Source organism: Haliotis rufescens, unplaced genomic scaffold, assembly GCF_023055435.1.
Source record: "Haliotis rufescens isolate VD_foot unplaced genomic scaffold, xgHalRufe1.0.p SCAF_2, whole genome shotgun sequence".
In the NCBI taxonomy this organism is placed as follows: Eukaryota; Metazoa; Mollusca; class Gastropoda; order Lepetellida; family Haliotidae; genus Haliotis; species Haliotis rufescens.
Window position 1 is genome coordinate 52,993,879 of NW_025963890.1, and position 17,804 is coordinate 53,011,682.

A 17,804-nucleotide genomic window follows, 5' to 3' on the forward strand; every position below is an offset into this window, starting at 1 on the left:
CTGATGTGTCTGAGTATACATGCAGACACACACACATGTATTTACATGTTGCTAGATCAATCAAAGGGTTAAACTCAATTTCACGTAACATTTGTTTGTAGGAAGAGTAATTCCGATCCTTATCACATTTGTTTGTATGAATAGTAATTCCGATCCTTGTCACATTTGTTTGTAGGAAGAGTAATTCTGATCCTTGTCACATTTGTTTGTAGGAAGAGTAATTCCGATCCTTGTCACATTTGTTCGTAGGAAGAGTAATTCTGATCCTTGTCACATTTGTTTGTATGAAGAGTAATTCCGATCCTTGTCACATTTGTTTGTATGAAGAGTAATTCCGATCCTTGTCACATTTGTTTGTAGGAAGAGTAATTCTGATCCCTTTCACATTTGTTTGTAGGAAGAGTAATTCCGATCCTTGTCACATTTGTTCGTATGAAGAGTAATTCCGATCCTTGTCACATTTGTTCGTATGAAGAGTAATTCCGATCCTTGCCACATTTGTTTGTATGAAGAGTAATTCCGATCCTTGTCACATTTGTTTGTAGGAAGAGTAATTCCGATCCTTGTCACATTTGTTCGTAGGAAGAGTAATTCCGATCCTTGTCACATTTGTTTGTATGAAGAGTAATTCCGATCCTTTTCACATTTGTTTGTAGGAAGAGTAATTCCAATCCTTGTCACATTTGTTTGTATGAAGAGTAATTCCGATCCTTTTCACATTTGTTTGTAGGAAGAGTAATTCCGATCCTTGTCACATTTGTTTGTAGGAAGAGTAATTCCGATCCTTGTCACATTTGTTTGTAGGAAGAGTAATTCCGATCCTTGTCACATTTGTTTGTAGGAAGAGTAATTCCAATCCTTGTCACATTTGTTTGTAGGAAGAGTAATTCTGATCCTGGTTCATCCACGTCACAATAAAAATACAACAACTTCATATTGTCACATTTTTATTCAAGTTAAGAATGTTTCTCCAACAATAAATATATCTAGACTTGTTTTAGCGACTACAGCACATGGGAACATGAGTTAGTAGTTCACAAGTTGTCAACAAGTATCACATGAATAACGTTTGTTGACCTAAAAGGTCACAACTTATAATGATTCTACTCAATGTTAGAAATCTATTTAACGATGTTATCCAAAGCATATGAGATTCTATGCCACAAAATAACTTAACACCATCAAAAATATTGTTGCAAAACATATAAATACAAGTGAGAGTTCTAGGGGCTCGATGCAAGCAATGAACACGATTCCAGTGTTCTGATGTTGTGACTGTTTTGTTCTTTCAGTTCCTTCGTCAGTTGTCACATATTAAATGACTCGGGTACTCGGGTCAGGTGGGTCCTCAGTAGGACCCGGGTACCGACAGGTCTATCCCGTAGTTAGTCAATTTCAGTGTATGCATGATCTGATCATTTGAAACATATATCCAAATAGTTTTTAAACTTAAAAAATGGTAAAACAATTCCTTATCAGGCAATTTGTTCCCAACTCTTGAGACCTACAGTGGGTCGACGGGTAGGGTAGGGTCATAGGGGGTGGGTACCCGGGTAGTAAATTTGGACCCGTCCCCGCCCCACTTCTTTGAAACACATGTCCCTGTAAGGAGGAGACTATATTTTCTAACAACACATTCTCCCAGGATAGCCAGCCTGGCCAGCAAACCATTTCCTGTCTCTATCCCCACCACACCCCACCACCAGTATTTTCTGGTACAAATGAACCTTGTTCCCACTAATATTTGTTGCCCACCCAAAAGGTGACTGGCCAGTCCCAAAGTTCTTGAAGCTATTCTCATTAATATTCATGCCGAAGCATCAAAATTTGATAATAATTGGTATCAGTACATGAGACTATTTGTGAGACCATTTACTAACACTGTATTCTGTCTGAAGATCTTTTCATGGTTACAGACATCTCAACAATGTGCAGGAACACTTAATACTGGGCCCGATTTCTAAACAAACATTTTCATTCATTCTTTATCTTTATTAACCAAAATATATATCATTTCTCTAGCTAACCACACTTCAACTAATTGTCAGCTGACTGCACTATTTACATAACGTTTATAGAAGGGAGACATCTTCACAAGGAGTTGACGTCCCTCAATTCATGACAAGGCTGTGACTGTTCAACACTGCTCACTGGCAAAACACAGCATACAGTTCAAACAAGGACTTGCACGCACAAAACACTGACATGCAATAATCTTTTATTCCTTCTCTAATACATCTGGCACACCAGAAAGGCGATTTTGGATTCTGCCAGGCGAGTTCTTTCCCTGTACAGATGAAATCCACTTAACAAGAAGGCCCTGCAACTAATATATTACTCAAGCGATTACACTGGTTATAAATAATATAATATCGATATAACCATCAAACAACATACTAGTCCTACTTCTGCTGACCTTGGCAACATCACAACCTTGATCCCGTCATGAGCAGGGGAGATAACTCTCAACATATATGAAGCAAGAATGTGTTGCATGATAGAACAAAAAGGTTACAGGTCACATGACATCAAGAATGAACAGATTTGTGGACAACAAACGTTAACAATTGTTAACCAATAGTGACTAGAAGACACACTGCTGTACTTGCCAGTTCTAAGTACCATGTTCCACATCTCCCACACAATCACACAGTCGCAGTCACACATGCACGTAACTATCTCAGCCATATTGTTTTGCCGCGGCACTCTGAACATGTAAATGAGTGCTTGAAAGACTATCTGCTAAAATTGAATACAATCTATGATAAGGACCGAATGAGTGTGACCTCGTGGGATTCCAGGTTAGAATGAGTCCCCAGCATCTTATAAGAGGACAAAATTGATGTGGTGGTCCCCCGACTCGGAGTCCCCAGCATCTTATAAGAGGACAAAATTGATGTGGTGGTCCCCCGACTCGGAGTCCCCAGCATCTTATAAGAGGACAAAATTGATGTGGTGGTCCCCTGACTGGGAGACGTGGTCGTATCTTGATGATGATGTTCATGGACTGGGACCCACACAGGTCACCAACAATCAAAGAAAATGTCTTTACAGATTCATCAGTTCTTGTCACATCCGATGTGTACAATAGCATCTAAGTTGGAAAACTTAACATCGTCTGAATCAGTACATCTCTACGTCAACACTGATGGGATACTCTGCAATATATCACAATCATTTATGTCAAACCTTAAGGTGGCGGTCATAGTTAAAGTAAAGGGTGGGATATAATATGTTGTTTGTTTAATGCCGCACTCAGCAATATTCCAGCTACATGACAGTGGTATATTAGAGTCTGAACCAGACAATTTAGTTATTGACATCATGAGCATTGATCCATGCAATTGGGATACAATGACATGCGCCAACCAAATCAGAGAGCCTGACCACTCAATAGTCGCCTTTTACGGCATGCATGGGTTGCTGAAGACTTATTCTATCCCGGATCTTCACGGGATACCTCACTTCATCACGGGTGTAAAATTCTTTTAGCATAATTTAGTGATGCCATTGCTTGGATCTGTCGAGTACAGTTTCAGTGACAGTCATGGCGTGTGTATGTAGATACTTTGGTCGGTAGTTCATCATGAACATGAGGTGTCATTTATGCGTCCTACAAACTTGGTACAAACGCATTTGAGGAGAGATAATTTCTTGTACAACTTCGCCATGAACTATCATAGACATACCAGTGCCATCACACAACGGCTGACAACTCCCAACTCCATCACACACTAGGCCATAACAAATTACATGGAAAATAAATATGGTACAAAATACAACATCAAAAACAAGTAAACTGTCCGAATAAAATACATTCAAATATATGTACATGAGCATATAACAAAGTAGGAGAAATAAAACAGTGTGTTCATGCTTTCCTCAGTCCAGGAACTGCCCATGACCCTCGTCACTCCGGCCTGGCTCTGGCACTCTGACACTGTCACCACAGAGTCTTGCATTGACTTGCACATTATCAAATGTAATTGATCGACTTTGATTACTTTGTTTAACATTATATAATTTCAGATCTTTGACAACAACCAATCAGCACATATCACATTTGACAGATCTCTGTAACATTCAGATCTATCACGGCACATGGATTAAATGTAATAAGTGATCGAAGTACTCATAAAATCCTAACCACACAACTGCTCCATGAGTGTCATGGGGTAACAACCTACTTTCAGTTCATTGTATGAAAGAGTGTACCGACTTGGTGCTACTGGCGTCACAATCCTGTCTGTACAACTGTATGTATCCACCCCTCTAGCAGTGCATGTTCCAATACTAGGGATTTGACTTTGCAGATGTTTCAGTAACGAGATACCTGCTGTGTCGGTTGAAGCAAGCGACAGTGTTCCAACTAAAGTTGTTGAAGTTTCCATGTCATGTTTGTAGGCTATACTTACTATAAGGTTGACTATACTCGTCTTCTGTGCAATCGCAATTCAAAGTGAGAACAAAACGGTCTTTGGTGGTAAGTCGATTGTCGTGACAGTTCTCCCCAAGTGACTGAGTATTAAGTATCTGATAATAAACCATTCACATCATATCTCCTTTATCTTAAATACTGACAAGCGTAATGAGATTCACCCGTCCTAGATTCCCGAACTGCAGCTTTACATCACAGGGAGACTAGCAAACTTAGAGCTCACAACCTGGATGCAGTATTAAAATATGATGTGTACAAACGTGTCTGTGAAACCAGGTTGTAAACAAGACTTGTGTTGGTGGTCTTCAATCAATGTTTCCCGGCCTGACAACCAGGTGGAGCTACTGGGACATATATCGGTGGATCCCTTCCAACGCACACCTGGTTCCCAGCATCCGTCCCATCATTCAAGCTACTTGACTCGCCCAGCAGGTGACGCGGTAATTCACGTTACCGATCACATACTAACTCAACTAACTGTATCTGGTGTTGTTTTCAGCCATGTTGGTCAAAGGCAACCTGGGCAGGGATGAGAGTCTGTATGCTGACATCGTCAATTCACAAACAATGAAAGCTTATCACATAATGCTGGCAGGCCGATGACAAAGGGAGACAATTCACAGGGAGAAGAGTTTGAGAAACTCTTCAGGGTTGAGAGGTGTGGATGCTGGAGGCTCTTCGCTGTAGCATGGGTGGCCCAGGGACTGAAACAGTGGAGCAGAATCACAAATAAGCCAATTAACCTGGCAACTCGGACATTTTCCTTGCCCAATGGCGATCAGGGGCGGAACAGGTTCCCAGCAACTAACACTTGTCCAGTGGAGAGTCACCATATGGGATGTTGATAGTGTGACATTTGTCCCCTTAAACTGGCTTCCACGGGAGATATAGCTTGGGTGAGATCAAGCAATATCTCCCAGGAGCATCACAATGCTTTGCAGACCATTGTGACATCATTGGTTACCATGACATCACAATCAAATGACATTACTCATCGCTGATGAACTTTTTACACTCAAGACACTGGTAATTACTGGACTGGAAAAAATCGGAAGAATGATTTTGGATGATGAATAAATTCTCACCCTCGTGTCTTTTAATATCAAAATATGAACAATCTGGAAGCCTCAGTGTTTAAAATTTTATTGATTCATATATCAACAGACACCCGGGTGAGATTCTCCATGTTAGAAAGGGTGTAAAGTGTTGCTCTGGTCAGACTTACATACCACAATGCGATTAATGGTGAATGATTAATGCTGAATGATTAATGGTGAATGCAGTGTGATATAACATTCACTGACATCTTCATGTGTAAATTATTGAAACGAAAACAAAGAAGATGTTTATGTGTTAACCAAAAGCAGGACTGTGAAATAGCAATGTTCCTCAAGTAATCTCCCTTGGCCTACCTTTGGGGCATTGATTACAGGACATCTCCAGAAATATTCACAAAATCGCATTCATTACTAAATAGCTTTGAACTGTCCCCCCATATCATCGTAGTTTCAGTGTGTGAAACCCATACCTGGTGTCTCCCCTTAACCCCCCTATCGTGGTTACAGTGTGTGAAACCCATACCTGGTGTCTCCCCTTAATACCCCCATCATGGGTACAGTGCGTGACATCCATATCTGGAGTCTCCCCTTAATCCTTCCATCGTAGTTTCAGTGTGTGACACCCATACCTGGTGTCTCCCTTTAATCCCCCATCCGTGTCTCCCCTTAATCCCCCCATCGTGGGTACAATGCGTGACACCCATATCTGGTGTCTCCCCTTAATCCCCCCATCGTGGGTACAATATGTGACACCCATACCTGGTGTCTCCCCTTAACCCCCCTATCGTGGGTACAGTGTGTGACACCCATACCTGGTGTCTCCCCTTAACCCCCCTATCGTGGGTACAGTGTGTGACACCCATACCTGGTGTCTCCCCTTAACCCCCCTATCGTGGGTACATCTTCATGTGTAAATTATTGAAACGAAAACAAAGAAGATGTTTATGTGTTAACCAAAAGCAGGACTGTGAAATAGCAATGTTCCTCAAGTAATCTCCCTTGGCCTACCTTTGGGGCATTGATTACAGGACATCTCCAGAAATATTCACAAAATCGCATTCATTACTAAATAGCTTTGAACTGTCCCCCCATATCATCGTAGTTTCAGTGTGTGAAACCCATACCTGGTGTCTCCCCTTAACCCCCCTATCGTGGGTACAGTGTGTGAAACCCATACCAGGGCCCACTTGCACAAAGCGATCCTAGCGCTAAGATGATCGTTACTCCCATACTTTAACATAGGCTTACAATAGTCGTAGTGCTAAGATTGCTTTGTGCAAGTGGGTCCTGGTGTCTCCCCTTAACCCCCCTATCGTGGGTACACTGTGTGACACCCATACCTGGTGTCTCCCCTTAACCCCCCTATCGTGGGTACAGTGTGTGACACCCATACCTGGTGTCTCCCCTTAACCCCCCTATCGTGGGTACAGTGTGTGAAACCCATACCTGGTGTCTCCCCTTAACCCCCCTATCGTGGGTACAGTGTGTGAAACCCATACCTGGTGTCTCCCCTTAACCCCGCTATCGTGGTTACAGTGTGTGAAACCCATACCTGGTGTCTCCCCTTAATACCCCCATCATGGGTACAGTGCGTGACATCCATATCTGGAGTCTCCCCTTAATCCTTCCATCGTAGTTTCAGTGTGTGACACCCATACCTGGTGTCTCCCTTTAATCCCCCATCCGTGTCTCCCCTTAATCCCCCCATCGTGGGTACAATGCGTGACACCCATATCTGGTGTCTCCCCTTAATCCCCCCATCGTGGGTACAATATTTGACACCCATACCTGGTGTCTCCCCTTAACCCCCCTATCGTGGGTACAGTGTGTGAAACCCATACCTGGTGTCTCCCCTTAATCCCCCTATCGTAGTTTCAGTGTGTGACACCCATACCTGGTGTCTCCCCTTAACCCCCCTATCGTGGGTACAGTGTGTGACACCCATACCTGGTGTCTCCCCTTAACCCCCCTATCGTGGGTACAGTGTGTGACACCCATACCTGGTGTCTCCCCTTAACCCCCCTATCGTGGGTACAGTGTGTGACACCCATACCTGGTGTCTCCCCTTAACCCCCCTATCGTGGGTACAGTGTGTGAAACCCATACCTGGTGTCTCCCCTTAATCCCCCTATCGTGGGTACAGTGTGTGAAACCCATACCTGGTGTCTCCCCTTAACCCCCCTATCGTGGGTACAGTGTGTGACACCCATACCTGGTGTCTCCCCTTAACCCCCCTATCGTGGGTACAGTGTGTGACACCCATACCTGGTGTCTCCCCTTAACCCCCCTATCGTGGGTACAGTGTGTGACACCCATACCTGGTGTCTCCCCTTAACCCCCCTATCGTGGGTACAGTGTGTGACACCCATACCTGGTGTCTCCCCTTAACCCCCCTATAGTGGGTACAGTGTGTGAAACCCATACCTGGTGTCTCCCCTTAACCCCCCTATCGTGGGTACAGTGTGTGACACCCATACCTGGTGTCTCCCCTTAACCCCCCTATCGTGGGTACAGTGTGTGACACCCATACCTGGTGTCTCCCCTTAACCCCCCTATCGTGGGTACAGTGTGTGAAACCCATACCTGGTGTCTCCCCTTAACCCCCCTATCGTGGGTACAGTGTGTGAAACCAATACCTGGTGTCTCCCCTTAACCCCCCTATCGTGGGTACAGTGTGTGAAACCCATACCTGGTGTCTCCCCTTAACCCCCCTATCGTGGGTACAGTGTGTGAAACCCATACCTGGTGTCTCCCCTTAACCCCCCTATCTTGGGTACAGTGTGTGAAACCCATACCTGGTGTCTCCCCTTAATCCCCCTATCGTGGGTACAGTGTGTGACACCCATACCTGGTGTCTCTCCTTAATCCCCCTATCGTGGGTACAGTGTGTGAAACCCATACCTGGTGTCTCTCCTTAACCCCCCTATCGTGGGTACAGTGTGTGAAACCCATTCCTGGTGTCTCCCCTTAATCCCCCTATCGTGGGTACAGTGTGTGAAACCCATACCTGGTGTCTCTCCTTAACCCCCCTATCGTGGGTACAGTGCGTGACACCCATACCTGGTGTCTCCCCTTAATCCCCCTATCGTGGGTACAGTGTGTGAAACCCATACCTGGTGTCTCTCCTTAACCCCCCTATCGTGGGTACAGTGTGTGAAACCCATACCTGGTGTCTCCCCTTAATCCCCCTATCGTGGGTACAGTGTGTGAAACCCATACCTGGTGTCTCCCCTTAATCCCCCTATCGTGGGTACAGTGTGTGACACCCATACCTGGTGTCTCTCCTTAATCCCCCTATCGTGGGTACAGTGTGTGAAACCCATACCTGGTGTCTCTCCTTAACCCCCCTATCGTGGGTACAGTGTGTGAAACCCATACCTGGTGTCTCCCCTTAATCCCCCTATCGTGGGTACAGTGTGTGAAACCCATACCTGGTGTCTCTCCTTAACCCCCCTATCGTGGGTACAGTGCGTGACACCCATACCTGGTGTCTCCCCTTAATCCCCCTATCGTGGGTACAGTGTGTGAAACCCATACCTGGTGTCTCTCCTTAACCCCCCTATTGTGGGTACAGTGTGTGAAACCCATACCTGGTGTCTCCCCTTAATCCCCCTATCGTGGGTACAGTGTGTGAAACCCATACCTGGTGTCTCTCCTTAACCCCCCTATCGTGGGTACAGTGTGTGAAACCCATACCTGGTGTCTCCCCTTAATCCCCCTATCGTGGGTACAGTGTGTGAAACCCATACCTGGTGTCTCTCCTTAACCCCCCTATCGTGGGTACAGTGTGTGAAACCCATACCTGGTGTCTCCCCTTAATCCCCCTATCGTGGGTACAGTGTGTGACACCCATACCTGGTGTCTCCCCTTAACCCCCCTATCGTGGGTACAGTGTGTGAAACCCATACCTGGTGTCTCCCCTTAATCCCCCTATCGTGGGTACAGTGTGTGACACCCATTTCGGGTGTGTCCCCCCATCATGGGTACAATGACACCATATCTCACCTGCCAGAAGATGTTGTTGCAGTGCACACACAAGGCCAACATGTCAGCGTAACTGTCCTTCTTCCCGAATCGCCTACAACGACATCAGCGATGACATTTACTTCAACATACACAACACATATATCTGTATTGGGCAGATGTCAGCCATGACACATACACAACATGCAAATCTGACCATGTTGGAAATTAACGGTAAAAACTGTGCGGCACACTGGATTGTTGTCCGAGCTCAAGCTGGCATACAGGGATGTTAATAAATGCTGACAACCGGACTCACTCAAGAACCCCGACCCTTGAAGATCCGGTGTATAATAGGTTTTCAGCAACCTATGCTTGCTTTAAAAGGCGACTAAAGGGATGGGGTGGTCAGGCTCGCTGACTGGGTTGATGCATGTCATCAAGCCCAATTACTAGGATCGATGCTCATGATATTAATCACTGGACTGTCTGGTCCAGACTCGATTATTTACAGACCGTCGTCATATAGCTGGAATATTGTGGCGTTAAACAACTAACAAACAAATAAAAAAAACCACTCACTCACTCACTCAAGCACCAGTTTCGCCTAGCCCTACAATGATACTACTAGCCTAAATATGCCGGCACTGCCTTTTGGCTAAAAAAATAATAGTCTTGGTCCTCAGGCACTGCCCGCATCATCATGAAGTCTGTTGCACGTTTTGATTTTACTTCCATTTTCAAAAAAACCCATAAAAATCCTAATACTTAAAAATAATGTGATCCAACATAGCATGCAGTTACTTCCCTTTACATGCCCACTGCTTTACTGCACATCTCGTGTTATGGTCATGGCGGCAATAGGAGCTTGTATGCTTGTTTATGTAGGGAGGCCCTTTCCAAGGTTGATGATACACAACTGTTATTTGGTTACATTACTAGTTTGAACAAGCAAACAAAACACTATATTTTCAAAAGTCAGTGCCTTAGAACCAATTCTTTTATTTTTTTAGAGCCTTACTTGCAATGTTTCCCTTAGTGGATTATCGTAGTAGCTTATGCTTGCTGTAAGAGCTGACTTCAACAGACTGGGTGATTAGGCTCCGTGACTGGTCTGAGTGATCATACTCCGACTGTGTGGAAGGGTGCTCACAATATCAACCACTGGTATGTCTGGACTTATTTACAGGCTGTTCCGAAACAGCTTGAATATTGCCGACAGTGTTAAACAACAAATATTTATTTGGAATCTTAAACTGGTTATCTAGCTGAAGTGCGGTATTGCAGCTCTAGAACATGTCTTACTTGTAGCATCGTCTGTAGATGTACTTCCAGTCGATGGTGGGCTGGTGGATGGCGACGGGCAGGAAGGTCACCAGCTGCTTGTCTGTGAAGTGGAAGAAGCAGAGTTGCTTCCAGAGCTGCGCTTCCTGCGACAACTCATAGACGGTTTGGCTGGTTTGGGAGGTGTGTAGAATGTCCTTGTGGTCTGCCAGGCAGCTCAAGATACCACGGATACAATCCTCTGGCAGGTCCATCATCGTCAGCTTCCCATCACACTCCCGCTGTGAAAACAAGTAAAACAATGTTTACCTCTCCTGCTTTGGAGGTAGACAAATGTCAAACAACGTTTAACTCTCCTGCTGTGGAGGTAGACAAGTGTCACAAGTCAAACAATGTTGAACTCTCCTGCTGTGGAGGTAGACAAGTGTCACAAGTCAAACAATTTTGAACTCTCCTGCTGTGGAGGTAGACAAGTGTCAAACAACGTTTAACTCTCCTGCTGTTGAGGTAGACAAGTGTCAAACAACATTTAACTCTCTTGTTGAGGAACTTGATTACCATGATTACACGCTGTATATACATGAAATATAATATATCAAATACGGTGAACAACCTGACCAACCGACTGTCACGTACCTCTGTCATCTTGTAGGCGTCCACCTTGGAGTTCATCTTGGTGACCTTCTGCTGGTGAAGCATCCACAGCCTCGCGCTGCCGATGTGGGAAGTCTTCCCCTGCTGGAGCGCCAGGTCAGCTGACTTCAGAAGTTCACGGAGCGTGCTCAGACTGTACTCAGTCTTCAATACTGGAACACAAAACTCACTATCAGTATTCCGTCCTTGTAACTAGAAGTCAACCACAACAGATAGCATAACCAACCAGGCTTGCTTTATTGATGAGCCAGTATGTGTTAAAAGCTGGAAACGTAAACGAGTGTGTGACACAACCAAGATCTACACACAATGAACTAGTACACCATTACAATGTAAGGCATTGAGACATGATGCTTCTACTGCGATACCACACTAGCATGTGGTACACTTAGGGCTGGGACTGGAGGAAAATTGATACCCGGGTACCCAGAGCACTATTACCTGACCCAGGTATCTGTCATATTTGATTGAAACAATGTGACTTAAAAAACAAATGTACCCAATGTGATGTGGGTTGTAGAGGGGTCAAGACATTGTTAGTCTGAGTTCTAGAGGCGCCAGGACATTGTCAATCTGAATTGTAGAGGCCCCAGTAGACCCGTGACGATCCGGGGTAGAATAGATCTTCAGCAACCCATGCTTGCCGTAAAAGGCGACTATGCTTGTCGTAAGAGGCCACTAATGGGATCGGGTGGTCAGGCTCGCTGACTTGGTTGATGCATGTCATCGATCCCAACTGTGTGGAGCAATGCTCATGATATCAATCATTGGACTGTCTGGTCCAGACTCGATTATTAACAGACATCCGTCATATAGCTGTAATATTGATGAGTGCGGCGTTAAACAACAAACCAACCAACCACTCTAGAGGCGCCAGGACATTGTCAGTCTGAGTTCTAGAGGCACCAGGACATCAGAGGCATCTGAGTTCTGACAGATGCTAAAACAAAAAACTTTCCAAACGACTAAAGGAAAAGTAACCCTGTCACTGTCAATGGAGGAGAGATCTGGATCAATAAAGTAAGGGGTTATAAGGTCACCTTGTTCGGAGGTGGCCTCCAGGATGTTGATCACCTGCTTCTGGGCAGTCCCACTCAGCCCACTCAGCTTCGAGCCCAGGATCAGATGCAGCACCTGGAACACAGCACTGGCATTACACTGGACATTCTCACACAGCCCTGACATTATACTGGAACACAGCCCTGGCATGACACTTGAACACAGCCCTGGCATTACACTGAAACACAGCCCTGGCATTACACTGAAACACAGCCCTGGCATTACACTGGAACACAGCCCTGGCATTACACTGGAACACAGCCCTGGCATTACACTGGAACACAGCACTGGCATTACACTGGAACACAGCCCTGGCATTACACTGGAACAGCCCTGGCATTACACTGGAACACAGCCCTGGCATTACACTGGAACACAGCCCTGGCATTAAACTGGAACACAGCCCTGGCATTTCACTGGAACACAGCCCTGACATTACACTTGAACACAGCCCTGGCATTACACTGGAACACAGCCCTGGCATTACACTGGAACACAGCCCTGGCATTACACTGGAACACAGCCCTGGCATTACACTGGAACACAGCCCTGGCATTACGCTGGACATCTCACACAACCCTGGCATTACATGTCACATTCTCACACAACCCTGGCATTACGCGGGACATTCTCACACAGCCCTGACATTACACGGGACATTCTCACACAACCCTGGCATTACGCAGGACATTCTCATACAGCCCTGGCATTACATGGGACATTCTCACACAACCCTGGCATTACATGGCACATTCTCACACAACCCTGGCATTACATGGGACATTCTCAGACAACCCTGGCATTAGGCGGGACGTTCTCACACAACCCTGGCATTACGCGGGACATTTTCACACAACCCTGGCATAAAATGGGACATTCTCACACAGCCCTGGCATAAAATGGGACATTCTCACACAACCCTGGCATTACGCGGGACATTTTCACACAACCCTGGCATAAAATGGGACATTCTCACACAGCCCTGGCATAAAATGGGACATTCTCACACAGCCCTGGCATTACATGGGACATTCTCCCACAACCCTGGCATTACGCGGGACATTCTCACTGTCTGACTAGGGCATGCTGTTGTTTCAGTCCTTTACATGGAGGTTAATCCCAAATTCTGTAAAGCTAGTATAAGCTTTTGTTGCACTATTATTGGTGTCAATACCAGATGCCTTCACGATGTTAATTATCACTGTTATTTGACCTACCTTACACACGTAGTTAAATCTGCGAATGTCCTTCACAGCTCCGGTCATGTCCAGGCGGATGAAGGCCTCACTGATGCTGGTGAGTTCCTTGCGCTGCAACATCGTTGTATAAGCTGTATCAGGACATTGTCAATCTAAATTCCAGAAGCGCCAGGGCATTGTCAGTCTGAGATTTAGAGGCCCCAGGACATTGTCAATATAAGTTTTCCTATCACACATAAGCATGTGTATGTCTGTTCATTCTTTGTTGAACTATGTGTCTTATTGTATAAGTTTCCATACATACACATAGGCAAAGTGCAAAGACTTGGTAGTTTAAAGCTCAAAGTAGAACAAGAGTGAGTGTGTGTATGGTTTGACGCCGCTTTTAGCAATATTCCAGCAATATGGTGGCAGGGGACACCAGAAATGGGCTTCACACATTGTACCCATGTCGGGAATCGAACCCGGGTCTTCAGCATGACGAGCAAACGCTGTCACCACTGTCACCACAAGAAGAAGAAGAAAGAGGTATACCTACCAGTCAACATATACAACTGAATGTTCAAAGCTCAGTGTTAATTCTGTCACTCAGTACTTCTAGTTCTATCTGTCATACAACTGAATGTTCAAAGCTCAGTGTTAATTCTGTCACTCAGTACTTCTAGTTCTATCTGTCATACAACTGAATGTTCAAAGCTCAGTGTTAATTCTGTCACTCAGTACTTCTAGTTTTATCTGTCATACAACTGAATGTTCAAAGCTCAGTGTTAGTTCTGTCACTCAGTACTTCTAGTTCTATCTGTCATACACAAGATCAGTGTTAATTCTGTCACTCAGTACTTCTACTGTCAACTCTCACACAGAAGATATCCAGTTGGTTGTCCTGAAACATAGCTGTAGGATTGCTGTCACTGTAGTTCACCGTAAACTACAATCTGGACGTTAATCACTACAGGAACTGTATTAATTCGGAATCATTTGACATGTTTTTTAAGTGTCTGGACCAATGTAAGATGTTTGTCTCACTTCTCCCCTACATCTGGGTAAGACCCGTGAAGATCCGGGGTAGAATAGGTCTTCAGCAACCCATGCTTGCCGTAAAAGGTGGCTATGCTTGTTGTAAGAGGTGACTAACGGGATCTGATGGTCAGGCTTGCTGACTTGGTTCATGCATGTCATCGATCCCAATTGTGTGGATCGATGCTCATGATTATTTACAGACTCGATTATTTACAGAGCGCCATCATATAGCTGAGTGCGGTGTTAAACAACAAACCAACCAAATCATCTGGGTAAACAGCTCACCTCCTTGGACGTCCCCCGGTGGTACTGTATAAAGGGCTGTCGCCGCTCCATTACGTCTCTCTGGCTGGTGTCCACCAAAGCAAGTCGGATCAACCTGACAACCAGGAATCACGCCATGAGATATCAGCTCTACAAGTATCTCCCCGCGTCCATGCAACACTTTGTGGATAATTATCATTTCTGAAATCTTAATTCCAAGGAAATGTGACACTTAAAACTAAAGACCGCCACCAAAAGGCACTCATCAGTACTTGTTCAAATGATGGGGATACCTGAATTCAAAATAAACATGGCGGAAACTGCAAGATCAAATTTTCATCTCCTAAACATTATGTTCTTTATATCGGAAATCCATCTGCCTTTCACCTGAAGAGAGAAACATATTCCCCGACAGGGCTACTGGATAAAAATAGAATAATTAACATTGTTCTGGTCGCTCTATGGCTGAAATAATCCTGATGTGACGGTAAATTTTAACTCACTCATAACTGACAACCGAAAAAACTGACTATACAAGTGAGTGAGTGATTTATTATTTAACGTCACATCAGCAATATTTAAGCCATATCGTGACGAGAAGTTATACATTAATAATACATATATATAGACTAAATTAAAACCTATTGTCGATGGACAGACAGTACAATAAATAGAATATCACAGATTTAAAACTAGTAGAGAACATTTAAAAGCAGAGAGTATTAGTTAACTCGAATGATATGGAACTTACATACCCTCTTAGGGGGCGACAATAATTTTACGCTACTTCGAACTGTTTCCTTTTCAAGTCATCTGCTTGTCAAGGATAAACCACTGTGATAACAATCATTTAAAACATTCTAGGTGGAAATGATGAAAACACCTTGCACAAATATGCTCCTACCTATTGTGTGAGATAGTGACGCGCTCCGTGTGCCCCCCGACAATGTACAAGGTCTGTAAGTTTGATCATATATACACCTAAACGTGTCTGTCATCGCGAAGTAAAAATATTCATTTGAATACATCCAAACATGGATTCGTCAAGTCCATATGCGCCTTATAAGGGCATGCAAGAAAACCCACTAGCAGTTCGATAAAGGGGTGTCCTGGATTTACCCCTGTCCCGCCAAGCAATATGCTATTTCTAGATATGACACAACAGTTAGCAATCATGGCTGCCGTGACTGTTGGAGTCACGGCCCGCTGCATATGGGGACAGCAATGGACACTGTACCACGTGCTAATTACTTCTAATTGATTTGCATAAGACACATGAATGGACATGGTGATTGGCTGATGAGGTCTGATAAGATTTGGGCCGACCTGCGAGTGATTAGACTTTTCGTTGATAACGAAAGTGGGCTGGTAGGAGAAGTCTCACTACTACCCTATCAAAACAAACCTTGCTATCACATTTTCGTTGAGATTTTCGAACACTTTAAGCCTCCAAAGTTTGAGCCTTTCCCATCCACTGGCTGTCCGAACCCATTCATCGCCCGGCGATCGCCAGTCGCGACCAAGAAAAGGCATTATTCACGAAATATCCTACTTTCTTTGGTCTTTTGTATGCGAATATGCGCACTGTTTATAAACATATGTAAATCAGGTGGCAGGATGTACGGTGTGAATTTTTCCTAGCTCAGCGATTGGTCATCACCAGTATGATGTGTGTTTTCATTGGTCAATATTTCTTTGTCGGCCATGTGCAGTTATCACGTGGTATTGTTTACATCGATCAGCTGTTTCTTACATACACAAAGAACACCTTATTTTGGCTTATCTGCGTCGGAGTTTTTGTGCCAACTTTCCATCCTGGAAAATATAAAGAATAGCCTTTGTGTTTTCATTAATTCCTTAGGTGAAGATAAACCGTCGGCTTTTTCGCAACAAACTCAAGTTGTATACTTAGCATGTGTCTAAAAACTTTGACCAAAAGGTTGCACAGACATCTTTTTGCGTCGTTGTTGACTTGATGACGAAGCTGCACATGTAACACAATACTCGTAAACAGATGTGGGTTGTTTTTGACGCGTGATTCACTGTTCTTTTTATCTCTCTAAACTGATTTTATGATAGCTTAGAATATATATGTTAAGTCGGGTCATGCTGACCTTTCTACGAATAAATAAATAAACACGGAACTTACGCCAATCTAATTTGTGATCAATAACAAAGTCATGAAAATATGTTTTAATTAGTTAATGTCATGTTGAGAAATGAAAACATTTTAGCGTTGCACTTCAACCAATACCTCTGTTGCGATTGCGCAGAACAATATTCTTCCGTTCAGTACCCCGTGCATGCATGATGCTCCAGATGGGTCACAGTGACTGATGAATATTAGAAGTATCCACGCAGATGACGGAAAGGGACCCTCATCTACAACATGGCCGCCGTAACTACGTATACTGACACAGTTTGACTATCGATCATTGGTTTGTCTGGTCCAGATGGGATCACTGTACAAACAGACCACCTTGTTATAGCGGACTAGTGGACATTGCGACATCGAGTGCCGATTCAATTTGTACTGTATGTTGGCTGCTCCCCCCCCCCCCCCCCCCCCCCTACACACACACACACACACACAATTACACATGCAAGTTATGTTTTTTTTGGTTAAATCTGTTTGAATGCGTGTGTCAGGTATGTCACATCAGATCTGACCGATCACAGGATGGTAAGACTTCCGCCCGTATCCCCCCTTCGAATGGAAAAAAAACCCTACATACGGTGATGTCTTTTTTCTTTTACAGTACATACAAACAGCTTTTCTGAGAGAGAGAGAGAGAGAGAGAGAGAGAGAGAGAGAGAGACGGCCATGCAATAAGTTATCACTGCCCACACTATATCTGTCGACAT

At 44.4% G+C, this 17,804-nt stretch overlaps 1 protein-coding gene across 2 annotated transcripts; it reads right to left on the minus strand.

Moving 5' to 3' along the window:
• Positions 1-934: 934 nt before the first annotated feature.
• On the minus strand, positions 935-16,548 carry LOC124125431 (F-box only protein 25-like). Of its 2 annotated transcripts, none has more exons than XM_046488742.2 (8): positions 16,345-16,548; positions 14,961-15,054; positions 13,674-13,766; positions 12,438-12,531; positions 11,380-11,549; positions 10,765-11,024; positions 9,502-9,574; positions 935-5,142 (listed from the first exon to the last, which is right to left on the minus strand). In XM_046488742.2, exons 1-8 carry the CDS (start codon positions 16,470-16,472, stop codon positions 5,056-5,058), a joined length of 999 nt encoding a protein of 332 aa, XP_046344698.1. In that variant the 5' UTR covers positions 16,473-16,548; the 3' UTR covers positions 935-5,055. The 2 variants fall into 2 exon arrangements, with proteins under 2 accessions (XP_046344698.1, XP_046344699.1); XM_046488743.2 differs by lacking the exon at positions 16,345-16,548 and adding an exon at positions 15,844-16,077.
• Between the last annotated feature and the right edge of the window lie 1,256 nt (positions 16,549-17,804).

Coding starts and splice junctions, on each gene's coding strand:
- LOC124125431 (XM_046488742.2), bottom strand. CDS start 16,472: ATGCCTTTTCTTGGTCGCGACTGGCGATCGCCGGGCGATGAATGGGTT. Junction 13,767..14,960: donor ACCGGGGGACGTCCAAGGAG/GTGAGCTGTTTA, acceptor ACGATGTTGCAG/CGCAAGGAACTCACCAGCAT. Junction 9,575..10,764: donor ATCTACAGACGATGCTACAA/GTAAGACATGTT, acceptor ATGTCGTTGTAG/GCGATTCGGGAAGAAGGACA.